Source organism: Sinocyclocheilus grahami, unplaced genomic scaffold (genome assembly GCF_001515645.1).
Source record: "Sinocyclocheilus grahami isolate Dianchi unplaced genomic scaffold, SAMN03320097.WGS_v1.1 scaffold256.1, whole genome shotgun sequence".
Classification (NCBI taxonomy): domain Eukaryota; kingdom Metazoa; phylum Chordata; class Actinopteri; order Cypriniformes; family Cyprinidae; genus Sinocyclocheilus; species Sinocyclocheilus grahami.
The window spans coordinates 1,117,048-1,134,777 of NW_015505435.1; the positions used below are offsets into that span (position 1 = coordinate 1,117,048).

The 17,730-nt window shown below is 41.6% G+C and overlaps 1 protein-coding gene across 2 annotated transcripts; it reads left to right on the forward strand.

Moving 5' to 3' along the window:
* The first annotated feature begins 1,392 nt into the window (after positions 1 to 1,392).
* LOC107598801 (opioid growth factor receptor-like) lies at positions 1,393 to 12,202 on the forward strand. 2 transcript variants are annotated; one of them, XM_016290233.1, is made up of 8 exons: positions 1,393 to 1,666; positions 3,240 to 3,308; positions 3,385 to 3,466; positions 3,568 to 3,646; positions 3,752 to 3,818; positions 4,127 to 4,275; positions 7,750 to 7,906; positions 10,803 to 12,202. In XM_016290233.1, the coding sequence occupies exons 1-8, from the start codon at positions 1,562 to 1,564 to the stop codon at positions 11,559 to 11,561; spliced, it is 1,467 nt and encodes a 488-aa protein (XP_016145719.1). In that variant the 5' UTR covers positions 1,393 to 1,561; the 3' UTR covers positions 11,562 to 12,202. The 2 variants fall into 2 exon arrangements, with proteins under 2 accessions (XP_016145719.1, XP_016145720.1); XM_016290234.1 differs by lacking the exon at positions 10,803 to 12,202 and adding an exon at positions 8,398 to 9,459 and having other exon boundaries at positions 1,394 to 1,666; positions 7,750 to 7,938.
* Positions 12,203 to 17,730: the final 5,528 nt, after the last annotated feature.

The window sequence follows — 17,730 nt, forward strand, 5'->3', positions numbered from 1 at the left end:
TAATTTTTGTTTTTTATTTAACTTTTATTATGCCACAGTCGAGCGCTTCCGCTGCTTCCGGTCGTGCGTATGTGGGGTAAAGCAGCGCTGTTTTATCATACTAGATACATTTAGTTCTGTTATAATGCTACTCTGTGCAGTCGTCACCGGTCTATTAAAACACACAACATATTAAAGCGTCTTTGGTGTTTCCATGCTTTCTACAAAACAAAACCGGAAATCGAGGGGTTATGCCGTCATTGGCAGGGGACACTATGAACCTTTAGACACGGTCCGTGTCACTAGTTAAAATTGCTTATTTCTCTGGATTTAAACATTCTTCGTAACATGTGGGATAATGTAAGTACACAAGTCAACAAAATATATAACACTGTTCTAGTGGTTTTTGGATATTTTAATAAAAAAATCTTACATATTGTGCCTTTAAGGCTCTTTCACACGGAACGCAGCGTGCGGTAAACCTGCGTGGCTCACGTTTGAACACAAGACTCTCCAGATGTAGGGCTGAACGGGAAAGTTATCAACGGGTCTGTCCAGTAACTAATGATGAACGTGCAGTTTGCAGATAAGCATTTCAGTTGCTCACGGTGGACTGACTGACTTAAAGGGACAGTTCACCCAAAAATAAAAATTCTGTCATCGTTTACACACTCACAATTTGTTCCAAACCTGTAATAATTTCTTTCTTCTGTTGAACATAAAAGAAGATACTTTGAAGAATGTGGGTAACCAAACAGTGTCTGGTACCAATGACTCCGCTAGTAGGCTATATTTATTCCCCTATGGAAGTTACTGGGGACCTGCAGCTGTTTAGATACCCACATTCTCCAGAGTAGCCTATCTTCATTTGTGTTCAACAGATGAAAGAACTTTATGCAGGTTTAGAACAATTTTATTTTTGGGTGAACCATATTTAAAGTGACAGACACATCCGTGCTTCTAAAGGTATTGGCCTATTGTTTTATTAAAATTTATTTGGATAGTCTGTTAGTATTCCATACATTATCCGTGCTTGGTAGACATTATTATGAATTAATATATTATAATTAATGTTAGGCCCTATTTATTAATTTATCATTTATATTAATCATAAATATATACATAATAAATCATCATATTTGGCAATTTGTCATTTAAAAAAGTTTAAAAAGTGCTAAATTATTTAGATAAAAATGTAACAAATAATTACATCATGTAGTCCTAATTTAAGCAAATGAATAAAAGAAAACTAGAAATTCTTCATCCCATCCAGGTAACAGCTGCAGAACTGTCAAAAAAGACAAAATAATAAATAATAATGATAACTAAAATAATCAAATAATATGTGTAATATCAATATAAATGTGTTCTGCTGCAAGTTTAGATGTTTTCTTGTGGTTTATTGTTGGGCTGTGAGTTCCTCTCGGGGTGTGTGTGTGTGTGTGAGAGTGTGAGTGTGTGTGGGTGAATGGGCTGAAGGCTGAATAACCCTCTGCTCGTCTCATGGAGCTGCGCGGACTCTCGCCCCGCGCCAGGTTATTGATCGCACTCGCATGTGTCAGCACTCGCATGATCTCCGGGGATGGACGACGAGCTGCTGTGTGAATATGACTCCACCTGGGACACGGAGAGCGACGGCGACGAGCGGGACAACACCGGCCGCAGCAAGAAAACACGGCCCGCTTTCGTATGTTACTCTCTCTCATTAATCCGCGAACCTCTGCACTGCGCTCTTTCTGCGGTCTGCACAGATCGTGCGCTTTGAGCTCGGACCGGTCGCCTGTATGCGCTTCATGTGTTTGTGTTTGTGTTTGTGTTTGTGTGCGAGAACGACGGTCTAACGTTATAACTCCGCGCGCTGCTGCAGGAGGGACGTGTGTAAATCAAGCCCTTTGAGAGGTTATCTCTCTGCATTTGGTTTACTTCTAATATCTGATCGTGTTTGATAGATTAGCACGTTAGCTAGTTCTTTAATATCAGCTCTGCTGACCGGAAGTGCGTCACTCGTACTAGCCGACATTAGGCCACAGATGAGAAGCTGTTTGAGACGTCTTCAGTCTGCAACAATCTTTCACAGCATTTGCTCATGACCATGACCCTAACAATAGGCATGATGCCAGGTGCTTGGGATCTTGAGACCGGACCGTAGACTCTTTGAATCGGAGCATCTTGTTACCGATGTAAATGTGATGCACCACAATATTTCCTTTTCCAGTGATTTATATAAGAGAAGATGGGGAAGAACAATGTGGCTTTCCTTTACAAATGTAGCACATACAAGTTAGCATGTGCGAGAGAATGGCTGCGTTCACACACGCGCGCAGTATCCGGATGCTCTCCACACACGAAGTATCCGCAGTATCCGGATGCTCTCCACACACAGACGACCCGGATGCTCTCCACACGCAGCGAGACGACCCGGATGCTCTCCACACGCAGCGAGACGACCCGGATGCTCTCCACACGCAGCGAGACGACCCGGATGCTCTCCACACGCAGCGAGACGACCCGGATGCTCTCCACACACAGCGAGACGACCCGGATGCTCTCCACACACAGCGAGACGACCCGGATGCTCTCCACGGGCAGCGAGACGACCCGGATGCATTCCGCACGCAGCGAGATGACCCGGATGCTCTCCACACACAGCGAGACGACCCGGATGCTCTCCGCACACAGCGAGATGACCCGGATGCTCTCCGCACGCCGCGAGATGACCCGGATGCTCTCCACACGCAGCGAGATGACCCGGATGCTCTCCACACGCAGCGAGACGACCCGGATGCACTCCGCACGCAGCGAGATGACCCGGATGCTCTCCGCACGCAGCGAGATGACCCGGATGCTCTCCACACACAGCGAGGCACTTTCCACAAGCTGGCCTTTTGGCGGATTGCCTTTAATATAAGCTGCTTTTAGACTAATGAGACACTTACAGGATGCTTCTATAGCGCAATGACTTCTTGTGTGTCAAAACATCAAAGGGTTTCTCAGTTCGTGACCCCTTTAATTAAAGTGAAGATGTCTGAAACATGCAACATGTGCCACTTCTCATCTCACTTCAAAATAAAAACTATAACTTTTACTCCACAAATCTAAAAACCCTCATTAACAAATCAACACAAAACACTTTGATATTCAACAGTATAAAATGTCATAGATCACAATTTTCCAGAGACACACAATTAGATGAATTAACAGTTTTGACTGACGCAGCCAATTAAAGCAGGAGGTTGAAGGTAATGTTTGGTTCTTTGCAGTGGTCCAACTCTTCCTCAAGAAACCTCAGAGCGGCCAAGGACATGCAGAACTACAGACATGGATATCCAGTAAGAGTCTGCTCTTCTCTTAAAATAAACCAAGTGCACTCCTAACATGCTGATCTGATATTCTTTACATCCACAGAACATCAATGAAGACGAATGTCCAGAAGAAAGAATGACGAATTTAAAATTCTATCTGAATGAAATTAAATCGTCACCTGATGGTACGTCTGTGCTTTCTGTTGAGCTCCAGTAACAAGTGCCTAAGTTGAGGTGTATTGCACTGCTTTGTTTGTGAGCTCCTGTCATGTTTTCTGTTCTGTAGACGTGTCGATTGAGACATTTCTCACCGAGTGGAAAACCGATTACAAGCGGCTGGAGAGAGTTCACTCCTACATTCAGTGGTAAGAAACCTCGTGCTTATGCGTTTGGGACTGTCAAAGTCTCCTTTTCACTCGGTTTTGTTGCAGATGCAATGCTTTGGGCACTTAAAGCTGTGTTGTTTGTAGGTTGTTTCCTCTGCGAGAGCCAGGGGTCAACTACATGGCTGCAGAGCTCACCAAGAAGGAAATCCAAGTAAGTCATAAAGAGGCCACGCTCTGTTTCAAAGCCTCTAGACCAGGGGTGCCCAAACTCGGTCCTGGAGGGCCGGTGTCCTGCAGAGTTTAGCTCAAACCCTAATCAAACACACCTGAACCAGATAATCAAGCTCTTACTAGGCATACTAGAAACTTCCAGGCAGGTGTGTTGAGGCAAGCTGGAGCTAAACTGCAGGACACCGGCCCTCCAGGACCGAGTTTGGGCACCCCTGCTCTAGACTGTGCTCTGGAAGCGTCTGGGACTGTGCACGGTGCTGAAGCTGACTCTCGTCCTGTCATCTGCAGGCCTTCAGGGAGAGCGATGAGGCTAAGAGCCGTCTTCTGGAGTCCTACGAGCTCATGCTGGGTTTCTACGGCATGCAGCTGCTGAACAGAGAAACCGGGGAGGTGAAGCGCGCCGAGAACTGGAGGGAGAGATTCGTCAATCTAGAGAGGTGAGCTGCACCAGACTCCAGTTATTAATCATAAAACATGTATCCAAAGTGTTCCTTCAAACTAAAGGATGGCTGTTTATTGCTCTTCTAATCTACAGCTGTTTTCAGGCATTCAGCGAGTCCCTTCACCAGTACTGGGTCACTGGCTTTCTTTTAAGACTGTTTTGGACATGGATATAAATCATCATAGAGTCATTTACAAGCTGCACTCACAGAAAAGAGCTGCTTCGTCATTGGTTGACAAACGATAGAAGCCAGTTTTGTGACATGTGAATGTGATATTGCTGATTCTAAACAGCTGATAGAAAACACACATGCCTTGATTGTTGAAATATTATCAGGGAAAATGATTCTCCGGTCGGTTCCATTGACACACAAGGATATATCTGTAATATTTGACAGGGCTCGTGCTCTAGTGACTCCCCAGATCTCAGGTGTAGAGTGCATTACAACCAAACACCTGTCATAGCAGTTTGATCAAGGAATAGTGCATTTGATTTGCACCCTGGACAAGTGTTAACAAAGCCATGACAAATCAACAGAAGATCACATCAAATTTCGGCAGCTAATAACATATCAAATTGGCTCTAAGGTGGCGCTATAATGAGCTCATTTACTTTTTTTCCTCTGAATTATTCCGTACCCCAGATGCACATTTTTTTTCTGTTTGTCCAATTTGCACAAAATGTAAAATCTTGAGACACAATGTTTTAGAATGAATTGATTATTTGGATTAATTTAATTAACACATACATGCTGATATATTTTGGAGTGTGGCAGATATTGAGTGATTGTCCAAACTTCAGAAAACATGAAAAACAGGACATTCTGAAGAACATTTCATAAGCACAACCATTTATATCCACGTGAATGACAGCCGAAGGCTGGAAAACTGAGCTTGTCCACTAGATGATGAGACCTTTTTCAGTCTCATAGTTTAGCTTTGTTGTAAATGGTTTAATAGCTTCACAGTCAATAAGTAAGGTTTCAAATAAGTTTTTGGAGAGGCATTACAACCAAACACCTGTCATAGCAGTTTGATCAAGGAATAGTGCATTTGATTTGCACCCTGGACAAGTGTTAACAAAGCCATGACAAATCAACAGAAGATCACATCAAATTTCGGCAGCTAATAACATATCAAATTGGCTCTAAGGTGGCGCTATAATGAGCTCATTTACTTTTTTTTCCTCTGAATTATTCCGTACCCCAGATGCACATTTTTTTTCTGTTTGTCCAATTTGCACAAAATGTAAAATCTTGAGACACAATGTTTTAGAATGAATTGATTATTTGGATTAATTTAATTAACACATACATGCTGATATATTTTGGAGTGTGGCAGATATTGAGTGATTGTCCAAACTTCAGAAAACATGAAAAACAGGACATTCTGAAGAACATTTCATAAGCACAACCATTTATATCCACGTGAATGACAGCCGAAGGCTGGAAAACTGAGCTTGTCCACTAGATGATGAGACCTTTTTCAGTCTCATAGTTTAGCTTTGTTGTAAATGGTTTAATAGCTTCACAGTCAATAAGTAAGGTTTCAAATAAGTTTTTGGAGAATAAAATATCAAAATGTGGTTGAAATAATGTTACATTATCGTTCAGTGTAAAAATTTAAACAACATGCTTATTCATTATTGTACAAATTAAAATATAGTAAAGAATAAGGGAGCATATTAAATTTGATTGTGTTTTAAATTACCGTAGTAAAAAAACTCTTACTGACAAATGGGCAAAACCTAGGATAGTGGCACATTTAAAAAATGTAAAATTACAACTGATTAGTATTTGGGGTTAAGGTAATTAGTCTTTTAATGTGTCATAAATGGATTTTTGTTGTAAATATGCCTGACAAGATTGTTATACTGAATGACATTTTAGTGTCTCTTCTGTAAATCAGGGAAAATGTATGATTTTATGCTCAGAAAAACAAAAACAAAATTGCAATTCAATTAAACAAAACTTAAATTATTTTGGGAAAAACAACAATTTAAAGCAGTATTACAATTATTAGGCCTCATTCATGAAACACGAGCAGAACAAATTGTGTAAATCGTTCGTAAAGCTGTTCTGATGTAAATTTCCGGATTCATGAAAGTGTTCGTATTTTCTAAATGTTAGCAGGAACGAGAAATGTACACCTGCTCCCTGCCACGTGTAAATGGTGCGTAAAACGCTCTGTGCTCTCTTTGGCAAACCGATGACACTGAATTTTGATGCACTGCCATCATAATATCTTACAAGTTCATTTGCTCTGTTTTTGTTTGTGGTTTTTGTAGCTGGGAGTTGATCAACTGTTTAGCTTTGGGTAAAGCGCAGTGCTCGCCACTGTCACTTTTTACCCAGCCGTCCAATCAGTGGAGGAGGGGCGGGACAAATACTACACCGACCAATCATCCTGCTTGTACAACAGCTGAACAACTATAGAGAAGTTCATATTGCTGGTTACTGCATTTTTAGATTCAGTAATATTCTTCAAAATGAGATACTAGTAATACTGCCGTGGATATTTCAAATGATAGCAATCCGCTGTGCCACTAAAGCATCCTCCAGCGCCACCAGAAAAGCGTTTTCAGAAAAGCGCCTGACAGTTTCTCAGCTGGCTAAAAACACTTTGGTGGACACGTTATTGAATATTTATTGTTAGGCACATGGCCTATTGGTCTTTTTTGCATTTATGCAATATACTGGAGCCAAACCTGAGAAAGTAGACCAGAATATTCCACTGTGTTCCTGGACTCGCAGTTTGCGTAGCTGTAATTCTCAGGCTTCTATCATCTAATATCATTATGCTAATCGTGAATGAGCGTGCACGAGCGCCCTGTTTACGAATGATTGGAATTCATTAACATACGCAATTACGCATGATTAACTATCAACTCGTAAGTTTACAAGTGTTTGTGAATCCGGAGGAGAGTTTTCGTGAAGGTCCATATTACACGCTAATTACTCCGAATTTACTCTTATATTTACGAATGTTTCATGAATGAGGCCCATTGTTTTTATGCTTAAACCCTTTTTCGTCTTTGACCCATATACATATATAGATATATATTCCCTATGAAAATAGGAGAAAATATAATATTTTTATGTTAGTATATATTGTAATGTTTTTTTGAAGAGACACTTGAAAAGATACATGATAGTTTCATTATTTTCATTTATTTTCGTAATGATAACATTAAAAACATTTTATATAATCGTGTTTGTCATTGTAGAATCCTTTTTTTTTGTTTTTTACCATTTTATGCTTTGCAACTGATTTATTAATTTCTAATTTTAACATTTTTTTAAATGAATTTAAAAAATAACAGGTAAGTGAAAATAAAATAAATAATACCTACATTTTAAAAAGACAAGTGGGCTTATAGGATGTATTAGGATGAATCGAAACCTTTTCACTCTTTCTTTATTTCCAGTCTTTCTCACATGCCACTAAAATAATTTCACATCTGCTTTCAGAAACATGCACAATAATCTCCGAATCACAAGGATACTCAAGAGCCTGGGAGAGCTGGGTTTTGAGCATTTCCAAGCCCCTCTGGTGCGCTTCTTCCTGGAAGAGACCCTCGTCAGAAAGACCCTCAGCAGCGTTAAACGCAGCGTGCTCGACTACTTCCTGTTTGCCGTGCGGGACAAGCGTGAGCGCAGGAAGTAATTGTTTTTTTTTTTTTAAATCCTTTTTTTTTTTTTTTTTTACCATTTTATGCTTTGCAACTGATTTATTAATTTCTAATTTTAACATTTTTTTAAATGAATTTAAAAAATAACAGGTAAGTGAAAAGAAAATAAATAATACCTACATTTTAAAAAGACAAGTGGGCTTATAGGATGTATTAGGATGAATCGAAACCTTTTCACTCTTTCTTTATTTCCAGTCTTTCTCACATGCCACTAAAATAATTTCACATCTGCTTTCAGAAACATGCACAATAATCTCCGAATCACAAGGATACTCAAGAGCCTGGGAGAGCTGGGTTTTGAGCATTTCCAAGCCCCTCTGGTGCGCTTCTTCCTGGAAGAGACCCTCGTCAGAAAGACCCTCAGCAGCGTTAAACGCAGCGTGCTCGACTACTTCCTGTTTGCCGTGCGGGACAAGCGTGAGCGCAGGAAGCTGGTGCGCTTCGCCTTCCAGCACTTTGAGCCCAAAGACAAGTTTGTGTGGTGCCCCAGAAAAATCCAGAAACGCTTCAAGAAGAAGTCGGAGAAGAGGCAGAACTCTTCAGCTGGCAGCGGAGAGAGCGCAGTGCAGGACGAAGGTCACTCACCATACAAAAATAAAGACGGAGAAGCCGCACGTGAACCAAAACATAGCAAGCCTGTCGCTGATCCCACAGATGCAAAGAAGCAAGTCGACAGTGACTCCATAATGAGAGTCAACTCTGAGAAACACTCCGAGGGCTCTGCAGAAGATCAGGAGCCCAATCCAGATGCTGTTCTCAGTAATGGCACCGGTGTTAACAACGGAGAGACTGTCAGCGATGAGCCGAGCTGTGCTGAAGGCCAACAGGTCATCCAGACGCCCGAGCAAGCGGCAGAGCTCTCGAACTGGGGACATGTAGCTGGTTCTAGAGCAGGATCAGCAGACTGTGACGAGACTCGGGAAGAGATGGACAGTCCTGCTGACTCCCAGGAGGAGCGTGAAGAAACGGCCTCAGGGACGAGTGAGGACAGGACAGTGACTGACAGCCCTAAACACAATGCACCAACACAGTCTGAGAAGATTCCCAAGCCCGGCTCGATGAGGATGAGCATCCAATCAGAGAGCCATGAGAAGAACACAACGAACTGCAACCAGTCGGAGAAGGAAGAGCCAATGGACATCCCTCGCCCATGAATGACTCCTGAACACGATAAAGCACTGAAAATGGACACTTTATGAACTTATTACAGGATGAGATATGAACAGTTGTTTTTTTAAAGAAGGAATTAATTCAAACATGTTTTCTGTGTTGGTTCAATTTTGACGGGGCCAAATGTTTTGTTATAGCTGTTTTTTCAAGTTTGAATGTTTATTTGTCCATATTTTCATATTTACAGTTTTTCCAAGCATTTTTTTTCAAACTGAAGAAAAATCTACATTCAACTAATAAGAACCAACTATTGATAAAAATATTTCCAGAGTAAATACATAGAGCTAGGATACTGTTTTTCAGCAGATATACTGTATTTTTGCTGATGCTTGATTTTTTCACACCAAGCTGCTTACCTATTGCCGATTCAGTCTTCCCAGCCTGGTGCAGGTCTACAATTTTGTTTCTGGTGTCCTTTGACAGCTCTTTGGTCTTGGCCATGGTGGAGTTTGGAGTGTGACTGTTTGAGGTTGTGGACAGGTGTCTTTTATACTGATAACAAGTTCAAACAGATGCCATTAATACAGGTAACCAGTGGAGGACAGAGGAGCCTCTTAAAAAAGAAGTTACAGGTCTGTGAGAGCCAGAAATCTTGCTTGTTTGTAGGTGACCAAATACTTATTTTACCGAGGAATTTACCAATTAATTCTTTAAAAATCATACAATGTGATTTTCTGGATTTTTTTTTTCTCATTTTGTCTCTCATAGTTGAGGTATACCTATGATGAAAATTACAGGCCTCTCTCGTCTTTTTAAGTGGGAGAACTTGCACAATTGGTGGCTGACTAAATACTTTTTTGCCCCACTGTATATACACACACACACACACACATCCTAATGAAACTGAATATATTGCTTTTCTATGGAGATAGGAGAAAATCTGAGAAAATAGAATTGTATCTGTTAATAAATATCATAATGTTTTTTGAAGAGACACTTAAAAACACTATGTTTTGAAAAGCTAGATGACAGTTTCATTATCACTGAATTGTCTACATTAGTGCTTGGACCCTGATGATTTCTGATTGCAGTTGTATTTTTTTTCTCATAATGATAACATTAAAAACATTTTATACAATCATGTTTTTTTTTTACCATTTTATGCTTTGCAACTGATTTATTAATTTCTAATTTTAACATTTTTTTAAATGAATTTAAAAAATAACAGGTAAGTGAAAAGAAAATAAATAATACCTACATTTTAAAAAGACAAGTGGGCTTATAGGATGTATTAGGATGAATCGAAACCTTTTCACTCTTTCTTTATTTCCAGTCTTTCTCACATGCCACTAAAATAATTTCACATCTGCTTTCAGAAACATGCACAATAATCTCCGAATCACAAGGATACTCAAGAGCCTGGGAGAGCTGGGTTTTGAGCATTTCCAAGCCCCTCTGGTGCGCTTCTTCCTGGGATGTATTAGGATGAATCGAAACCTTTTCACTCTTTCTTTATTTCCAGTCTTTCTCACATGCCACTAAAATAATTTCACATCTGCTTTCAGAAACATGCACAATAATCTCCGAATCACAAGGATACTCAAGAGCCTGGGAGAGCTGGGTTTTGAGCATTTCCAAGCCCCTCTGGTGCGCTTCTTCCTGGAAGAGACCCTCGTCAGAAAGACCCTCAGCAGCGTTAAACGCAGCGTGCTCGACTACTTCCTGTTTGCCGTGCGGGACAAGCGTGAGCGCAGGAAGCTGGTGCGCTTCGCCTTCCAGCACTTTGAGCCCAAAGACAAGTTTGTGTGGTGCCCCAGAAAAATCCAGAAACGCTTCAAGAAGAAGTCGGAGAAGAGGCAGAACTCTTCAGCTGGCAGCGGAGAGAGTGCAGCGCAGGACGAAGGTCACTCACCATACAAAAATAAAGACGGAGAAGCCGCAAGTGAACCAAAACATAGCAAGCCTGTCGCTGATCCCACAGATGCAAAGAAGCAAGTCGACAGTGACTCCATAATGAGAGTCAACTCTGAGAAACACTCCGAGGGCTCTGCAGAAGATCAGGAGCCCAATCCAGATGCTGTTCTCAGTAATGGCACCGGTGTTAACAACGGAGAGACTGTCAGCGATGAGCCGAGCTGTGCTGAAGGCCAACAGGTCATCCAGACACCCGAGCAAGCGGCAGAGCTCTCGAACTGGGGACATGTAGCTGGTTCTAGAGCAGGATCAGCAGACTGTGACGAGACTCGGGAAGAGATGGACAGTCCTGCTGACTCCCAGGAGGAGCGTGAAGAAACGGCCTCAGGGACGAGTGAGGACAGGACAGTGACTGACAGCCCTAAACACAATGCACCAACACAGTCTGAGAAGATTCCCAAGCCCGGCTCGATGAGGATGAGCATCCAATCAGAGAGCCATGAGAAGAACACAACGAACTGCAACCAGTCGGAGAAGGAAGAGCCAATGGACATCCCTCGCCCATGAATGACTCCTGAACACGATAAAGCACTGAAAATGGACACTTTATGAACTTATTACAGGATGAGATATGAACAGTTGTTTTTTTAAAGAAGGAATTAATTCAAACATGTTTTCTGTGTTGGTTCAATTTTGACGGGGCCAAATGTTTTGTTATAGCTGTTTTTTCAAGTTTGAATGTTTATTTGTCCATATTTTCATATTTACAGTTTTTCCAAGCATTTTTTTTCAAACTGAAGAAAAATCTACATTCAACTAATAAGAACCAACTATTGATAAAAATATTTCCAGAGTAAATACATAGAGCTAGGATACTGTTTTTCAGCAGATATACTGTATTTTTGCTGATGCTCTCCCTTAACTCTTTCATGCTTTTAATGATATTCCTGAATTCAAATGAAGGAGCTTGTCTTCAAAAATGTTCATTTTACATCTGCAGTCATATAAACTATAGAAGCATTAATAACTAAATAAGCTCTGTGATCAGAAGTTGTATAAATCAATCTCTTAGTGATTCTTTAAAAGTGCAGCACATGCAGTAACTACAAATTTATAATTACAAGTTTTCCCACCGTACCATAAATTAACCCTTCATGAAGTATTCTAGAATATATAAAAAAACCTTTGTCAGCTATGAATTAAGGTTTGTTTTTTAATGTTGTTTTAAAATTAAACCATAATTAAAGTGTAATAATAAAAGCAGAGGAACTTAAGGGAATAAAGGAAATGTGTATGTTCTGTCAATTTGTCTTTAATCCATAGTGTTTTAAATCTGTCAAACCTCCTGAGATCAAGCCGTTTAAGAGGAAAAGGAGACACAATGGTAATTGGATGAAGTGTTTTGCAGGTCATGCAGAAAATGTGAACAGCATGGCAGTGAATGTGAAGAATCTTTGGACTGTTTTCCTAATGCTCCCCATCTCTCATTGAAATAATGAGTTCTTGTTTCCGGGCCCACTACAAAATAATATTTCTTTGCCTGCCAACATTTCTATGCATAAGATAGATTACATACATACTTAGAGGAATGTAGAAACTCTCAGTACTGTGTTATGCCGGAAATTAATGTAAGTGTAAATATGTCACTAATTAAAAAAAAAAAAGTGTGTGTGTGTATATACAGTGGGTACGGAAAGTTTTCAGACCCCCTTAAATTTTTCACTCTTTGTTATATTGCAACAGGACTTATATGAGGCTGGAGGCCCCTGGGCTTGAGTCACTGTTATACTAAACTAAAACATTAGTGAGTTACACATAAGAGTAAACTGCTATGAGGAGCCTAGACAAATTAATATACAGCATGCCTCATCTAGACATTGATCAGCCCCTGATCCAGTCTGAGTAATTGAATATTGAGTATCTGCCGATACACATGTATTTTCCTATTGCTTGGAGCACACGTCAAGTACATTCAAGTTTTATTAAAGTCAATCAGATTTATACAAGGATGTACAGAGAGTTTCTGAGGGACAGGGACTCAAATGGAAAAAATAAATTACTATAGTAATTATATATATATTCTCACCCTCTAAAAATCCATTTTGTAGTTATTTATCGACCCCCGATAAGCTGCTCTCAACCTTCCCTGAGGATGACACTCCTGTGGTTATGCTTGGAGACTTCAACGTCCACCAAGATAAACCTCAGGCTGCAGACTTCCACACTCTGCTTGCCGCTCAAGAGTGTGTAAACTGCAGCTACTCACAAATCATGAAACCAACTGGACCTTATTTACACACGACACTGCTCCACTGATCATGTGCTGGTTACTCCACTGCATACTTCGGATCACTTCCTCCTCACTCTTAACCTCAGCATGGTTCCTGACACAACACATACCCCTCCACCTTTCGACTTAACCTATGCTCACTCTCACCCCCTCAGCTATCTTCTATGGTTTTAGCTTCACTTCCTCCTCCTAAACAGTTCTCATCACCTGATGCTAACAGTGCTACTGACAATCTCTGCTTCACTTTTACGTCTTGTTTAGATACAGTACGCCCCCTATCTTCCAGGCCAGCCTGTATCACCCCTTCTGCTTTCACCGCTTCAATTCGTCTAACTCTCACATGCTCTTTAAAACATTTTCCTCTGTCCTTTGTCCTCCTCCTCCCCCTCCTTCATCAACTCTAACAGCTGACGACTTTGCCATATTCTTCATTAATAGCATTACAACCATCAGCGCAAAATTCTCCAAACCATAAACTTTCTCCTGCAGTTGTACCTGCACTCACTCACACATCATTAACACATACCTTCACACTGATGTCTTTCCCCCAGCATTTAAACAGGCTCGGATAATCCCACTACTTAAGAAACCAGCACTTTTAGAAAACTACAGAGTAGTATCCCTTCTTCCATTCACTGCAAAAACACTTGAACGAGTTGAATATCAATACACGGTCCTCCCCTTCGGACTGTCCCTGGCTCATCGCACTTTTACGAAATGCAAAGATGGGGGTCCGCATTCTGAACTACCTCGATGACTGGCTCGTCTTAGCCCAGTCAGAGGCCGAGCTACTATCTCACAGATCCCTCCTCCTCAGCCACTTGGAGTGCCTGGGACTCAGGACCAATTTTGCCAATAGCTCACTGTCCCCCAGCCAATGGGTCTCATTCCTGGGGGCAGTCTTTGACTCAAATGAGGGTGATGGTCACTCCAGAACGTGCACTGGCCATACAGCAGTTCGCGGCCTCCTTCAAAATTGGAGCCTCTCTCAAGACGTTTGAAAAGATGCTAGGCCTCATGGCCTTTGAATCGCCGGTGCTACAGTTGGGCCTGCATTGCATGAGGCCCCTGCTGTACTAGCTGAAATCGCAAGTTCTGCCCCATGTGTGGCGTCACGGACGCCTTCGAGTCAAGGTGGACCAGGCCGGCGTAGCAGCTCTGGCCCCTTGGAGAGACCCTCAGTGGTTTGAGCGGGGTGTGACCATGGGTATTGTTCACAGAAGGAAGGTTGTCTCAACAGATGCATCCAACACAAGCTCTGTGCGAGGGCAGACCGACATTCAGCTCTTGGTCAGACACAGAAGAACGGCCACACATCAACTGCCTCGAAATGCTGGCAGTATGTCGAGCCCTTCAGACCTTCTTACCAGACCTGAAGGGACACCACGTACTGGTCCGTTCGGACAGTATGACAGTGGTATCTTATAGAAATCGCCAAGGCAGGCTCACCTCGAAGCGCCTTTACGAGATGGTAAAACGCCTCTTGGAATTGGCACACCTCAACTTGCGCTCATTGAGGGCAACGCATGTGCTGATCATATTAAACCAAGGTGCAGACATGCTGTCTCTGAGCAACGTCCCCTCAGAGGAGTGGACGCTCCATCTGCAAATGGTTCTAAGAGTCTGGGAGATCTTTGGCAAGGCAGAAAGATGTGCTATTTGATAGCAATCTTTCCTTTGAAAAACCTGTTTCTAGCATTTGTAAAACCACATTTTTCCATCTTAAAAATATATCTAAATTACGACCTATGCTCTCAATGTCAAATGCAGAAATGTTTATCCATGCGTTCATGACCTCAAGGTTAGATTATTGTAATGCTTTATTGGGTGGTTGCTGTGCACGCTTAATAAACAAACTCCAGCTGGTCCAAAATGCAGTTCTTACTAGAACCAGGAAGTACGACCATATTAGCCCGGTTCTGTAAACTGTACACTGGCTCCCAATTAAACAACGAATACATTTTCAAATCTTGCTAATTACTTATAAAGCCCTGAATGGTTTAGCTCTTCAATACTTAAGTGAGCTCATATCACATTATAGCCCTTCACATCCGCTGTGATCTCAAAACTGTGGCCATTTGATAATACCTAGAATATCAAAATCAACTGCGGGTGGCAGATCCTTTTCCTATTAGTGCCCAAACTCTGGAACAATCTACCTAGCGTTGTTCGGGAGGCAGACACACTCTGTCAGTTTAAATCTAGATTAAAGAACCCATCTCTTTAACCTGGCATACACATAATACGCATTTCTATGCGATAATGTCCTAATTCAAATCCATTAATGGATTGTTAGGCTGCATTAATTAGGTCAGCCGGAACCGAGAACACTTCCCATAACACCCAATGTACTCTCTACATCATAAGAAGAATAGCATCTATGCTAATAATAGTCTCTTTCATTCTTATTCTGAGGTCACCATAGCCATACGGATCCAGTCTGTATCCAGATCAGATGGTGGATCAGCACCTAGAGACAACCTCTACAGCTCTGAATGTCAGCGGAGACCACTTCATATTGATGATCCCCAGAGACAGATCCCCTGTGAACTCCTCATCACCTGGACGACTATCGGCACAAGACCACGGGGACCAGAGAAGTCCTCTGCACCTGTGATGCAACCTGAAATTAAACCACGCCATGCTGGTTTCGTCTGGCCAGAGGAGAACTGGGCCCCCGACTGAGCCTGGTTTCTCCCAAGGTTTTTTCTTCATTTCTGTCACTGATGAAGTTTTGGTTCCTTGCCAGTGTCGCCTTTGGCTTGTTTAGTTGGGGACGCTTGACTGATTTCACAGACACATTTGGAAGAGAGCTGAACTGGATGATGTCATCACTGAATCATCAATGAACTGACTATAAAAACGACTCTTTGTTATTGTCTTCTTTATTGACAAATTATTAACAAACTATTTTCCTGTTTGACACTGTAAAGCTACTTTAACACAATCAGTATTGTATAATGCGCTTCCTCCTTCGGTAGAGGACCAAGAGTTGAACCTTCTCTGCCCTGTCAGGGTTCTGAGAATTTACATAGAGCGTTCTGCTGTGTTCAGGCAGTCGGAACAACAACAATGCTTTGGTGACCACTCCAAAGGGCTTCCGGTCACAAAGGAGATAATTTCTTGGTGGTTAGTTGATGCTATTGCACTAACATACTCCTCCCTGGGCCTACAATGCCCCATAGGAGTAAGAGCACACTCCACAAGAGGTGTAGCCTCCTCTTGGGCGTGGTCTAGTGGTGTGTTCATAGCAGACATCTGTGCGGCAGCCGGCTGTGCCTCACCGTCCACCTTTGACAGGTTCTGTAACTTAGACGTCCCGGCCTTACAGGCTCAGGTCCTTTCTGCATAAATGGGCATGCACCAAGGCAAGTCCAATCCTTCAGACTTTTTGCCTCACTTCAGGTACGCTCTCGGCCCTCCTTAAGTGCAGAGGCTGTACAGGATCGTTTTTGGAACCATTATCCAAGGCCGGACTGACCTCTGTGACTTCAGTGTCTCGACTCAGCGACTCAGTGTCATGGCTTCAGTCGAATTAACCTGAGGATCCTATGCCAGAATGGCCGTGCAGTTACACAGCATTATTGAAAAAATCAGAGAAAAGGAGTTTTCCCTATAAGCGTCAGTACTCGTTCCCATATCTCATGGAACCGACGTTAGTAAATGAGTGCGTTTTCTTTTTATTTATTGTAAAAAAAAAAAAAAACTTTTTACGTGTACTATGTTAGACTGCTAAATGATTTCCAGATAGTAAGACGCACGATGTCTCATTGTCTGACGGCAGATAAAAGTAAATGGTAAATAAATGACTTCCAAGTGATTCGTTACAAAAGTGCTCATCAAATACATTAAACACAGAAGATAAAACATGTGTGAGGTGCTAAATAGACTTCAATGGTTCTCGCGCATCATGCCCACACATTTGAGCGTCTTCTGTTTTGTTTAATGGCGTACGGTTGCAAACCTACTGGAAGGTACTCACCGCCACCTACTGCACATCACCTGCATGACAGCTGACGTAAAATATAGGATAGGGCTGAGGAGAGCCGATACAGATCAGTGAAAAGATGCTTATCTGCACCGATTCTTGAGAATGGCTCGGGACATCCCTACTAGACATAATATTAAAACAGCTATTACAATACAATAATGCAGGAATTGATCTCTCAGTTGCGAGTAGATATCAAAGTTTTGAAATAACACTTTGAGCAATAGAGAGGAGTATTTATACATTTATTGTCATATGCACAGACTCTTTAATGCAGCTCAGGTGTGCCAACGATTATTAATGAATTAACAATGTTATGAGATTAATGTTTTAAATATAACGTTTTTATTATGTGAACATATAATGACTGAAAAAACAATTACATTTCAAGAATTAAAAATGCATTGAAATCATATAAAATCATAAGAAATCTCCAGTGGTTTGAGTCTTATCTCTCA